The following is a 14,161-nucleotide window of genomic DNA, read 5'->3' as shown; positions in this document are numbered from 1 at the left end:
CCATGCAGGAGAGCCTTGTACAGCAAGTCCATAGCATAAAGCAAACTTTACCTGTCCAAGCCAGTCATTTTTAAGTTCAGGTCAGTTCCTGACCAACAAGATGCCCCTAATGATCTCCCCCAAAAAAGGTAGATCTTTCACCCTTTAGTGCTCTGTCAGTAGTCTGCCTTTTCACTCAGCGGTAGGCTCTCACAGCAAAGCACGAGTGTCTCCTGAGCCTCAACCAGCCTAAATATATAAAGCTCTGTGCACAGCTGACAATAATACAGAGGTCTGACTACCAGCAAAGATGTGCACCTAGGAATGGAGGCTTTATCTTGCCCAAAGCTCTACAAAAGCCTCTAGGCTTCAGGACAGAGACCAGGATTTAAAAAAGATTCTGAGAAAACAATTATTTATTTATTTTTTGTTCACATCAGTCACAGACCCTGGAGCCCCTTACCATGACTGTGAGAAAGCTAGGTGACCTAGAAGTACCATCTCTTCCGAGAAACAAACACCTAGCTCTTTTAGCGTTCTGACAGCAGTCGGCCTTTTCACCCAGCAGCGGGCTCACAGCAAAAAGAGCCCTGAGCATCAATCCGCTTAAATATATTAAGCCCTGTGCACAGTTGACTTATGAGGTCAGGCTACCAGGTACGATAGGGCACTAGGAATATAGGGTTTATTCAATCCAAAGCCTCTGAGCTTCAGGACCGTAACAGGATCTTGTTTTCTCCATCAGCCATAGACCCTGGAGCCCCTCACCATGCATTTGTGAAAACCTAAGTGACACATGCTCACCATCTCTTCTCCAAAACAAATGTGTAGTTCTAGCTTTTAGTGTTCTGTCAGCCTTTTCACCCAGCAGCAGGCTCTCACAGCAAAGAGCACAAAGAGCCCTGAGCATCAGTCAACTCAAATTATATAAAGGCCTGTTCACAGTTGACTAATGGTGAGTTCTGGCTACCAGGCAAGATGTGGACCTAGGAATGGAGGCTTTATGCAACTTAAAGGTCTACAAACCCTCCAGGCTCCAAGACTTACTAAGATTTTGAGAAAACAACAAGTTTGACTTTTGCAGATCAGCCATGACACTAGAGCCCCCCCAGAGCCCACTAGAGCCCCCCAGGTGACCTACACAGCTTTGAATTAATAAGCAAATGGTTAAACCATTTTTTTATGGTGTTTATGTATCATTGGGATCCCAGAAACACAAAAGGAAGTAAGTTGAGATCTTTCAAAATGCCACCAGCACAAGTGTCCCCTTTGGGAGATTTCACCTCACTTTTGTTTTAGTAAAATATTGGATTACCCATCACTTTTCAGTTTTTTTTTATTTTTTCTATCCCAGTGACAATGGTCATCAGGACAAATATAAAAAGGCCCAAACTTTCCAGTAGGGCCACAGCAGCAAGAAAAATCTAAAACGGGAGGTAGACAGTTGTAGCCTCGCACCACAGGTCATGGAGTCCAAGGAAGATTTTGGGTAATTCACATTAGAGCCAACGAGTTCCTCTTTATCAGAATTTATATATGCTGTGACAGGACTCCATATGATATTAGTAGTAGGTGTACAATAAAAGAGCAATAGTAGCAGGTTGGCGATCTTGTTGCACTCCGATATGAATTAATTCAAATCTTCTTTGGACTCAGAGCCATACCATTGTTCACAATCTATCACGTACCTGGTGGTAGAGTCTGATTTGCAGAGGAGGCCTCTTACACCTGACTCGAGGCCCCTGGCAGAATAAACAGGAGGCGTGGGAGTGCAGAGTGGCATGAGTGCCTGGCAGAGGAGCTGGACAGGAACTGATGGTGGAGCTAGAATAGAACCAGAAACTACTGTCAGGCTGGAGCTCAGGCAGGTGCAGGCAGGCAGGCTGGAGGCACGGGTAAACAAGTCCAGAACAGACGTGATGCAGGAGCAGTCAGGTGCAGGCAGGTTCGGCAACAGGCTGGCAGCAAAGTAGCAGAAGGAGCAGGCAGTAATGAAGGCAAGCCGAGAACCATCACAGGTTGCAAGTGCATGCACACGTTGGCATTCCGTGCAACATTAGCGTGCATGCATAGGTGCGCAAGCGTGCCCGCGCAGCCCTTCTTAGTGGGACATGCAGTACAGGGGAACTTCTGTGGCTGCCATCTTGATTATTGGCATGCCCTTCCTAACACTATCGCTGCTTTTCTCATATTTCGAGGCTTCTAGATCGTGACACCTTGCTACATGTGAGCTGCCTCACCATCAGCTTAATTCATGGGTCTTCAAACTACGGCCCTCCAGTTGTTCAGGAACTACAATTTCCATCATGCCTAGTCGTGCCTGTGACTGTCAGAGCTGCACAATGCCTCATGGGATGTGTAGTTTTGCAACAGCTGGAGGGCCGTAGTTTGAGGATCCCTGGCTTAATTGATTGGATACGGCAGAGTCTGATTACAAAACATTCATTGGGTGACGGTCACAGGTATTCATCCAGGCAGAATGACTCCCAACCCCCCCCCCCCTCCATATTTTCTCTAATATTTCCTATGATCATCAGTGGCCAAAATGTGGTATATTTTTCAGAAATACCTCAAGCAGAAAATATTGACAAGCTAACCATCATAAGGTGTGTGTGTGTGTGTGTGTGTGTGTGTGTGTGTGTGTGTGTGTGTGTGTGTGTGTGTACGGAATTTGTGCAGCCTAGACAAATGCTTGTGACATTCGTTCAACATGTTTTATAACTAGATCCCAACTGTAATCTCCCACACTAAAACTGTCCACGCACATGTAGCGCTACCCTCTTGAGGGCTGCTGAGTATTGTGGTCCGTCTCTCGCCCTACCTAGCCAGTCACACAGTTCACATTCACCCTCAGGCAGAAAACCAGGCCTTGAACTTTGTTTTTTTTTAGTTTGAGGGATATTAAACGTGGATGGGGTAAGGGAGTATGGGATGCCCACTTGATTGAAGCACAATGTGCACGGGCACTCAACCTATATACACCTCCACACTTTAACTCCAGAACATCACTTGCTTGCACTTCCAGGACCAGCTAGCACTGATATGCAGGCAGGGACTGCGGACCCCTTTGGTGTAGCAGAAAAATCTAGAAAGTCTTGGTGCTGACTGTCCTCGTGGCTACTGATCCCAGTACCACCTCTTCCAGCACTGCCAGTCCTCCTGGCTACAGCTGCCCCTCTCCACTGCCACCACAGTCCACTCCGCTGGCTCTGCACCCATCCCAGACTACATTCTCCCAGTCCTCTCAGGCATGCCTCCCCAGTCCATCCCGACTGTGTGTCACTCACCAGCCCTCTTGGCTGTGACCTGTTGTTCATCTCCTGGAGACTTTGCCTGGCAGTGTGGGGGCGGGGTCTGAATTGCACTGTTTTATGCTTTCTCTCCTGAGCTCTCTGTCCACCCCCATTGGGGGGGCTCTGCATAGCTCCCAACTGTCCCTGCTTTGGCGCAATGTCCCTCTGTCCCTCTTTTCCCCTTATTTGTCCCTTATTTTGGTCTGATCTATATAGTTGTATATAAAATGTACTTTTTTAATCTTTCAAAAAGTGTTTTACCAGTGCTAAACCTTTCATCCAATTTCTAAATTGTTGCATTTGTAATTTTTAAAAGCCAATATAAAAGAATAGTAGTGGTAAAAAAAATTCTGACATTTCTCTCCTACATATAAAAATCCCCCTTCCTTTTTTTTTTTTTTTTTTTTTTTTGCTAGAAAATTACATAGAACCCCCAAACAGAGCAGAGCCAGCGGAGTGGACTGAGTCGGTACCGGCACCGGAGGGCAGCGGTAAGAATGATCAAGTGGCTGACCAGCTGCTATGATTATTCTTATGGTATAGGGAATCGCCGGCTGAAAAAGCAGATATCTGAATGATGTCTGTAGCTGCACCCATCAGATATACCGCCACAAAGCCCAGGACGTCACATGACGGCCAGCCTTCAGCAAGTGGTTAATTAACCCCCCTTTTTTTTTTGGTGGGGTTAATTCTCCTTTAAGGGGGTGTGACAGGGGGCGTGTCCTATGCCTGCATACATTTGATAGTAGGTGTCCCTCATTCCCATCTCAAATTGTTGGTAGTTGTGCAGTGGAGAGACACAACACACTCCGATATCCAGCTCTACCGGGCTGAATGAAGACGGAAGTGTCTCTGACATCAAGTTTAACAATATATACTTATGAATATGCATAAGGTCTAGCCCCTTCCCACCGAGCGTATGCAGATATGCGCCCTCGGCTTTAGGGGGTTATACCGGGATGACCGCAGCTGCAGGCATCATCCCGATGCACTTTTTTATTTTTTTTTTATTTTTTATTTTTTATTTTAGAGCTAGTGATCGGCTTTCCAGGGTTAACAACCGATGCGGCTAAAAGCCGCTCAATTGCTATCCCGGAGGAGCAGGAGGGGACGTCCCCCGCACCCGCGGCGCTCTGACTGGGCCTCCCGTCCCACCAGGAGACCCGATCCGGAAACGGCTTTGTTCCAGTCTCCTGAATGTAAACATGGAAGCAACATCGCTTCCGGTTTACTTGGTTGCCAATGGCGCCAGATTAAAAAAAAATATATATACAGTATTTAGAATCGCCGTTTTCAGTGATCTGAACACTTTGAAGCGCAAAGGAGGGATTGGAAGTCTTTTAGACCGCCGCACCCCCCCCCCCCCCCCGATCCCTCCATAAAGAGTACCTGTCACCACTGCTTACTGTCACAGGGGATGTTTACCATCCTTGTGACAGCAATAAAAGTGATCAAATGTATTATTTATTTTTTAAAACCCAATTTAATAATATAAAAATATATAAAATAAGAAGGAAAAAAAAAACATTTTTAAAGTGTCCCCGCAAGCTCGGGCAGCAAAGAAAACGCATACGGAAGTCGCACACGCATATGTAAACAATGTTCAAATCACACATGTGAGGTATCGCCGCGATCGTCAGAGCAAGAGCAATAATTCTAGCACTAGACCTCCTCTGTAACTCTAGCCTGGTAACTGTAAAAAAATAATAATAATAAAGTGTCGCCTATGGATATTTTTAGGTGCCGTAGTTTGTCGCCATTCCTTGGCGTAACATCATCTTTCACATTATACAAAAAAAAAATTGGGCTAATTTTTTACGGTTTCTTCTTCTTTTTTTTTTTTTTTTTTTTTATAATTCATGAAAGTGTCTTTTTTTTTTTTTTTTCCAAAAAGTTGAGTTTAAAATACTGCTGCACAAATACGGTGTGACATAAAATATTGCAACAATCGCCGTTCTTTTCTCTGCTAAAGAGAAAATTGAGTACTGTCCGTGATACTATTTTTTTTTTATTTTTTTTTTTTTTTTTTTTTTTTTATTATTTGCACTAACATACAATTTTTCAGGACAAGCTTTTGGGGTATGTCCCCTTCTTCAAGGTCCAAGTAGTACGTACTGATTTAAAAAAAATTTAAGCAGAATGTAAAAAATATATATATACTCGCCAAAATATATATATACTCGCCAACCCCCCCCCCCCGTATGGTTAATGTATAGATTCATGCATTGCATGAATCTATCCATGACTGCCGCTGCCATCCACTATTCAGGTGTCCGGCCCCTTTTCGGATGCCGTGCGCCTGAATTACAGCAGCGTTTTTATTTTCTTGTTTTTTTTTTTTATTTATTTATTGAAGTAAATTAGAGCCATAGGGTAGACTCGGAGCGCAAAGCATTGCGCTCCGAGTCCACCCAGATGTGTTGGAAAAGCAAATTTTAAATTTTTTGCTTTTCTAACACTGAATCGCCTCTCCGCCAATCAGGAAGCGTTTCCCGATTGGCTTAAAAGGTTAGGTGATCCTATTGGACACCTAGGAGGTGGGGAGACGCCTGGCAGAAGCCACCGTGATCTCAGAAGGGAAGAAGACACGGAAGACGCTGCAAGATGCCTGTCCCCCTGCCTGATGATCCCTGATGTGCCTGTGGCTCGGGTATGTGCTGGTGTACCATCAAAGAGCGTGGAGGAGGGGTTGGGGTGGAGGTTGAGGTGCTATGGGGGGGGGTCGGGGGTTAAGGTACTGAGGGGGCTGGCTGTTTGCCACCCCCCCCCCAAACAAAAAAAACCATCAGCCACCACTGCAATCTAATCTTGATGTACAATCTAATCTCTACTCTCAATGTACAATCTAATCTATAATCTCGATGTACACTGTCGTGTTCGATGACCACTGCAATCTAATCTCGATGTACAAACTCTAATTTCTATTAGATTTACCAACATTCTAATTGGTACAAGGACCTACCTGACTGGACATTGAATATATGCTTTTTTTTTTTTTTTTTTTATGGTAATAGGTTCTTTTTAAATGGGATATATGAACTGCTTTGACTCTACTGGATTTTTTTTTTTCTGAAATAGAACCCATAGAACAAGTGACGGCTATACGTGGATGTGCCACGCGAAGTATATGCGATATTGGAACGCAGGAGGTGGCGTACGGGTTCCTTAACCTGACAATGAAGATCAAATGTTCCAGTGCAAGTTCTCCTCTGTACAGCCATCTCATCCCCTCCTTCACTTTCACTGTTGCTTCGATCCTGGCTGTATTATTATCGTGGTGATGGGATGATGGCAACACTAGCACTGAAAACATGATGATGTTGAAAATTGTATGCATTTCATGCAGATATTAAAAACATTGATTAATTCTTTTTTTATTTTTTATTTATGAAATGTAATTTAATAGCAGTAATGCTCTGTGTAGTAGAACAAAACTGAAAGAGAAACTGGAACAACAACAGCTGTGTTTGTCATAATTGTGGGATGATTTGACAACAAGCTGACAGGAGGAGAGAGCAGAACGATGACCTCATCAGTCTCCAGCTGCTCCTTCACTGACCAGTCAGAGGCTGGGGGCTGGAAGATGACTTGGCAATATTGCTTAACTAGAAAGTCAGGTCATCAGGTTGGCTGTGCTGTGTGGCAGAGCTGTGTAAATCTCAGGCCTGTATGAGCAGAAATTCAAATCCTTTGTCGGCCTATGTGATAATCTATCCACAGTGATATTTTTGCTGTCAACTTGCAATGTACTATATGAATGGGACTGGAAAGCCTGCACTCGGTGCCAAAAGTAATCTGAGCTGTGCTTTAGACCTTTTGAAGCTTTTCCCCACCAAGACCGATCACTGAGATAACTTTTCTATATGTCTGACAATTCACTACCGGTTCATTATTTGGTGGAATTTAACTGATTTAGACCCCTTTCACACCAGGGCGTTTTGCAGGCGCTATAGCGTTAGAAATAGCGCCTGCAATCCGCCCTAAAGAAGCTGCACCATTGTGTGTAGTGTGAAAGCCCCGAGGGCTTTCACACTACAGCGGTGCACTGGCAGGACGTCAGAAAAAAGTCCTGCCAGCAGCTTCTTTGGAGCGGTGTGTTTACCCCCGCCTCCACCGCTGCTCCCCATTGAAATCAATGGGGCAGCGCTGTAATGCCGCCGGCGGTTTTAACCCTTTCGCGGCCGCTAGTGGGGGGTAAAAGCACCCCGCTAGCGGCCGAAATGCGCCGCAAATCCGGCGGTAAAACGCCCCTAAAAATAGCGGCGTTTTACCGCCGACGCTATCAGCGGTGTGGTGTGAAAGGGGTCTTAGGGTTTGTTGGATGCTGGAGAATTAAATTCCAAGACAGTTTCTTTTATATAATTGGGGCTCTATTGGTGATATCTCTGTGCTGAATTCCCACGTCTGCACATCTACTGTGCCCATTATGAGGGGTTCTCATCATCCCTGTTCTGAGTTATTGGGTCACCATACCTGCTGTATCCATTATGAGGGGTTCCCACCATCCCTGTGCTGAGTTTCCATGTCTGTACACCTGCTGTGCCCATTATGAGGGGTTCCTACCATCCTTGTGCTGAGTTCCCAGGTCTGTACATCTGCTGTGCCCATTTATTTGAGGGGTTCTCGCCATCTTTATGCTGAGTTCCCAGGTCTGTACACCTGCTATGCCTATTATGAGGGCCTCCTACCATCCCTGTGCTGAGTCCCTGGGTCAGTACACCTGATTTGTCCATTATGAGGGGTTCCCACCATCCCCGTGCTGTCTTACTGGGTCTGCATACCTGCTGTGCCCAATATGAAGAGCTCCTACCATCCCTGTGCTTAGTTCCCAGGTCAGCACACCTGATGTGCCCATTATGAGGCGTTCCCACCATCCCTCTTCTGACTTACTTGGTCTGCACACCTGCTGTACCCAATAAGAAGGGCTCCCACCATCCATGTGCTGACTTCCTGGGTCTGTACACCTGCTGATTTCCTGGGTCTGCACACCTGGTGAGCCCATTGTGAGGGGTTCCCACCATCCCTGGTTTGAGTTGCCAAGTCTGCACCCCTGCTGTCCCATTATGAAGTGTTTCCACCATTCCTTTTGCCTTTGGCCAAAATAACTCTGGCCATACATACATTTTCCTTATGCCCATTCTATTTGCTATGGTTGGTTCCTACTAATGACAACTCTTAGCCACACAGTGTAGATCCATCAGCTGACTTAAAGCTATAATGAGATGCTTTGATGAAGGCTCCTTAGCCGAAAATGCGTCAGTGTATAGCCTGTACCCATGTAACCAATAAAGGACTTTTATTCAAGAGCATTCGCATGCCAACCCATTTTGGTTCAAATATAATGAGATTTGGTGATAAAGTACTGTTAGCCGTTGACTCTAATGTAAATATGTCATTGCAAGCTATCCGCAGATACATTTATAAAACTTTATTTTATATTCATTGATAAAAATTATTAGAATCATGCTTTGTAGTGTCATCACTTACATTACAAGATTTAAAGCCCAACTCTAGTGTTGGCTTTTTACACCTACTATCCATCTCGACAATCCAATGTGGCTTCATGGGTCCTCCTCTATGATCCAGTGCTAATCCTCCCTCTGGGTTTAATGACTCATTTAACCTACTTCCTATTTACCCACGACTTCAAGGACCTACCTCCTGGGGTTATGTCATCTAGATGCCCTGGACTTATTATTCAGTATTTTCAGGACTGCCGTTTGTCAGAGGTAGATGAGGAGCCACCATGACCAACCCAAAGAGCTGAAGAAGAAAGGTATGTATCCAGATTGGGGGGGGGGGGGAAATAAGAATAAAGAAGTTGAGGTGCTCCAAGGATTTGGGGGCTGGAAACGGGATGGGGATACTGGAGTTAGTTTAGTTGTTTGTTTTTGTTTTTTTGAGCTTTTGCTATGGTGGGGAGGTGTAGATATCCTCTTTACTGCTACCTATGTCAACATTGTGGGGAATTTCCCCTCACTCCCCGCTCTGTCTGATAAATAGAGAGAAGATGGGAAGAAAACACTGCACAGAAAAGATTGACAAATTTAAAATGGGTAACAGACCCAATATCACCCTAAAAAAAAAAAAAAAAAAAAATTGGCTGGAGTTGGCTTTAACGACTTGACCTCTACAAAGGTTTACCCCCCCCCCCCCCTTCATTAACAGGCCGTTTTTTGTGAAACGGCACTGCGTGACTTTAACTGACAATTGCGCGGGCTGTGCAATGCTGTACTCAAAATGTATGTCCTTTTTTTTTCCCACAAATGGAGCTTTCTTTTGGGAGTATTTAATCGCCTCTGCGTTTATTTTTTGCACCATAAACAGACTGACAATTTAAAAAAAAACAACATATTATTCGTTTTTAGTTTTCAGCCAAGGAAGCTGCCATCTTGGGCCCTGTTTAATCTTCAACTGCCATGATGCTGCACATGTGATCAGTTAGGACACCAGCCATTGGATGGTTTGACATTTCGGTTGAGAGCACAACCAATGTGACAGTTAGAATTCCCGGCCTGCCAGGAATGTAACTGCTTTTTGAAACTGTTAAATCGATTCCTCTTTAATTCTTCTCTACTCTGTTAAAAATGTATTTGAAACCCAGCCCCCGACGGTGGCGACGTGGTTAAAAAGAGTAGCGGACATATACACGCAATGGAGGACTTGGTGGCCACGGAAAAAGGCCTGAATGAGAAAGTCTCCAAAAAATTGTACTTTTACAGGTTTATCTATTTCAAGGACGGCTAGTGAACCAAACCCCCTGGGGGATTGGGTGTGACTGGACAGGGGTATATACATCCCTATACCCCCCCTCCCCCCTTCTTCCTTTTTTTTTTTTTTTCTTTTCTCCTTCTTTTGCTTCTCCTCCACTCTCCCATTTTTCCTCTAAACCCTCCCTTTTTACCCCTTTACCCCTTTTCTCTCTTCTTCCTCCTTTTTTTTTTTTTTTTCCCCAGCATCGGCTTATGCTGGGAAAAACAGAGGCCATGCGGGATGCAAAGGATCCCTAACTCAGTAGACATGCATCCTGCCTTTATTCCATTAGGAGACTTTGAGTAAAGTGCTCTCATGGTTGTGTAATAAAATGGATAAAGTGATGTATAGCCTGTACTGTCATTGTATTATACCCTGTTGGATGTTCTGTATCTCTGCACAAAGTCCTGACCTGAATCCTATTGAGATGTTGTGGTATGACCTTAAAAAGGCCGTTCATGCTCGAAAACCCTCTAATGTAACTGAATTAGGACAATTCTGCGAAGATGAGTGGGCCAAAATTCCTCCAGGACGCTGTAAAAGCCTCATTGCACGTTATCGCAAACGCTTGGTTGCAGTTGTTGCTGCTAAGGGTGGCCCAACCAGTTATTAGGTTTAGGGGGCAATCACTTTTTCACACAGGGCCATGATGGTTTGGGTTTTTTTTCACCTTTAATAATAAACACCTTCATTTACAAATTGCATTTTGTGTTTACTTGTGTTGTCCTTGACTATTGTTTAAATTGGTTTGATGTTCCGAAACACTTAAGTGTGACAAACATGCAAAGGAACAGGAAATGAGGAAGGGGGCAAACACTTTTTCACACCACTGTATGTGTGTGTGTATATATAATGTATGTTTAAAATGATATATTTCACTATATTGTCTAATAATATTATGAAATTGTCTATAAATAAACCATTTTTTGCACTAGATCTTGTGTTTGTGTCATTAATCCACAGTCGTATAAATAAAAGCCCCCTTTGATGGGACATGTTAGACCCTGGATTCTAAATGAAGTCACATGTAAGGGTTCCTTCACACCTGCGGCAGCCATTGCTGCCCCTCTTAAACGTGATCTGTCTTTGATCACTTTTCCTAGAGTGGTACAAGGGTGACTGCCAGACATTCAGGAGGTGGTACTGATGCCTTCTTGAATATTTTATTTTAATTTTTTTGCAAGCCAAATAAGGATTTTGAAAGGGAATATTGAGCTGCAACCGCAAGCCTAGTGTTTGGATCGAGGTTACGGCGCCGTATTGCCATTCACTGAATGGGTTGCATTTGGTAATGGTACTCCCTGCCAGTTGCGATATGGGGTATAATTGTTGCCTTGAATAAAAGCCTTGGCGTGTGTACAGCCCCATCTAGCCACCATTGCAGCTCAAGAGGTGGGTGGTTGGGGCACTGCATCTCAACTGCCTATTTCTACCACCCCTGTTTTGTTAAGTGATTGATTTAAACATTCTAGAAAAAGTTATTTATTTTTTATTAATTTTTTCCCTAAGATGGCTTTTAGACCAACATCACTTCTGCAAGTTCTAAAAAATCTAGGAGGGGCTCATCACAAGTCATTTAGATTGTAATTTATGTATTATTTAAATTTAAAATAATAATACAATTTATATATTATTTAAAAGTAACTAACATTTTTTGTTGTGGAGATTTAATTTTATATTTATTTCACAAAATGAAACAATTTTATTTTAATTATTGTCTTTTTTTTTTTTTTTTTTTTCTAGGTACCTGACAATATTTTTTACAAGGTGCACTCCTGTCAAAGCGTATTAAACAAAATTGTACTGAAGAAACTGCCTGCCTTTAAACTATCTCTCTGTAACTGAAACTCTGTAGGCTTATAGCAACAGAGCAGACAGGAAAAGAAACCTTGTATGTTGTGTATAAACATTTATATAAGTTATTTATTTAACTGACAAATGTTTTATACACGGGTGTGCCCACGACCCTTGTGTCACAGAGTATTAGGGCCGGTTCACACAGCGAGGCGAAGCGAGGCGACACGGCTCGCCTCGCCTCGCTCCCGCAAGTCGCCCCCGTTCTGTACAATGGAACCGTTCTGAGAGGAGCGACTCGAGTCGCTCCGACTCAGAAAAAAGGTTCCTGTACTACTTCGGGGCGACTTCGGGGGCGACTTGCATTGACTTCTATACAGAAGTCCTCTGCAAGTCGCCGCTGAGCTCCCCGCAGGTCGCGGCGAGGTAAGTCGGAGACGCCTCGCCGCGCCTCGCTGTGTGAACCGGCCCTTAAACAAAATGGTACTGAAGAAACTGTTTGCCTTCAAGCTGTCTCTTCGTAACTGAAACTACACCTATAGAAGAGCAGACCGGAAAAGAGAGAGGAAGGATCAGTCACTCTTCTAAACAATGTATGTTGCATATAAAACATTTGTCAGTTAAATAAAGAATTTCTATAAATAATAAAAAAAAAAAAAAAAGGCAGTTTAACCACTTAAGCCCGGACCATTTTGCTGGCTAAAGACCAGAGCACTTTTTGCGATTAAGGCACTGCGTCGCTTTAACTGGCAATTACGCGGTCGTGCGACGTGGCTCCCAAACAAAATTAACATCCTTTTTTTTTCCCCACACATAGAGCTTTCTTTTAGTGGTATTTGATCACCTCTGCGTTTTTTATTTTTTGTGCTATAAACAAAAAAAGAGCGACAACTTTGACAAAAATGCAATATTTTTTACATTTTGCTATAATATGCCCCAAAATATATAAACATACATAAATATTTTTGGTAAAAAAAATTGCAATAAGCGTTTATTGATTGGTTTGCGCAAAAGTTATAGCGTTTACAAAATAGGGGATAGTATTATGACATTTTTATTAATATTTTTATTTTATTTTTTACTAGTAATGGCGGCGATCAGCCATTTTTATCGTGACTGCGACATGGCGGACACATCGGACATTTTTGACACATTTTTGGGACCATTGTCATTTATACAGCAATCGGTGCTATACAAATGCACTGATTCCTGTGTAAATGACACTGGCAGCGAAAGGGGTTAACCACTAGGGGGCAGTGTAGGGGTTAAGTGTGTCCTGGAGAGTGATTCTAACTGTGGGGGGGCGTGGCTGCGTGTGACACATCACTGATCTCTGCTCCCGATCGCAGGGAGCCGAGATCGGTGACACTGTCACTAGGCAGAACGAGGAGATGCTTGTTTACATTAGCTCCACTTTTGTAGAAAAAAAAATAGCAAATAAAAAAAATAAATAAATAATAATATATATATATATATATATATATATATATATATATATATATATATATATAGCGTCTACAATCGCTACACAAGCCTTATTGTATTGTAAAGTGTTACTAAACCCCGGCCCCTGCATTTACTATATCTGGTCTCCTACAGTACACAGAACATGGAAATGCAATTATTTTAGTAAATAGAAACTGCCAAATACCTTTTCTCATCATCAGTATATAGCAGTCTTGTGACTGCTATCGGTGTCTGGTTAAAGCTTGGAGGAGTTTTAATTCTCCCTTGATTGTCCTCTGAGGCTGCAGGACCCCTGACCCTCTGTCTGGACAGTGCTGATTGACCCTGTGCTGATCACATGCACTCTCTCAAGAAAAAAAAAAATCTCTAGCAATACACACCAAATTGTGCATACGCAGCATGCCCCCAAAGGCACTGTTCTGTTCAGGAGATGGACTGGGGACTGTGGAAGAGGGGGAGGATCAGGGAAGACAGGATCAAATATACTTTTTACACAATGCATTAACAGGTTCCACAGTGAGTTTAAAGAGGAAGTAAACCCTGATGAGTTTACTTCCTCTTTCATTCCCTGCAAAGGCAAAGCATAATGGACTACTGTGCATCGCATAGTAGTCCATTATGTGTCACTTACCTGACACAGGAGCCAGCAAAGTCGCCGCTGTCCCCTGTAGTCCGCCGCATCCATCTTGTTGGTGGGGTCTCGCAGCTCCGCCGCTGTCATTCGGCGAAGCCACGATGACGTCACTCCCGCGCATGCGCACGGGAGCCGACACGCGCGGCAGCTCCGTCGCTGAGAATGGCGCGCTCAGTGCGCCTGCGCGCCGCTGTCTACGGCGCATGCACCGTAGACAGCGGTGCCTGTTTTCGGGCAAATA

General features: G+C 43.8%; 1 protein-coding gene across 1 annotated transcript in view; it reads left to right on the top strand.

The window, feature by feature from the left end:
* The window catches only part of LOC143933363 (uncharacterized), a 67,684-nt gene extending 61,043 nt beyond the window's left edge, over positions 1-6,641 (top strand). The window contains exon 10 of the mRNA XM_077456231.1: positions 6,351-6,641. Coding sequence (XP_077312357.1) covers positions 6,351-6,553 — 203 coding nt within the window. The 3' untranslated portion in view covers positions 6,554-6,641. The remainder of the gene's footprint in view (positions 1-6,350) is intronic.
* The last annotated feature ends 7,520 nt before the right edge of the window (positions 6,642-14,161 follow it).

The sequence above is a fragment of the Lithobates pipiens genome, unplaced genomic scaffold (genome assembly GCF_037356315.1).
Source record: "Lithobates pipiens isolate NorthernLeopardFrog02 unplaced genomic scaffold, aLitPip1_a1.2 Scaffold_27, whole genome shotgun sequence".
Lineage (NCBI taxonomy): Eukaryota > Metazoa > Chordata > Amphibia > Anura > Ranidae > Lithobates > Lithobates pipiens.
This window is presented reverse-complemented; position numbering and strand designations above follow the sequence as displayed.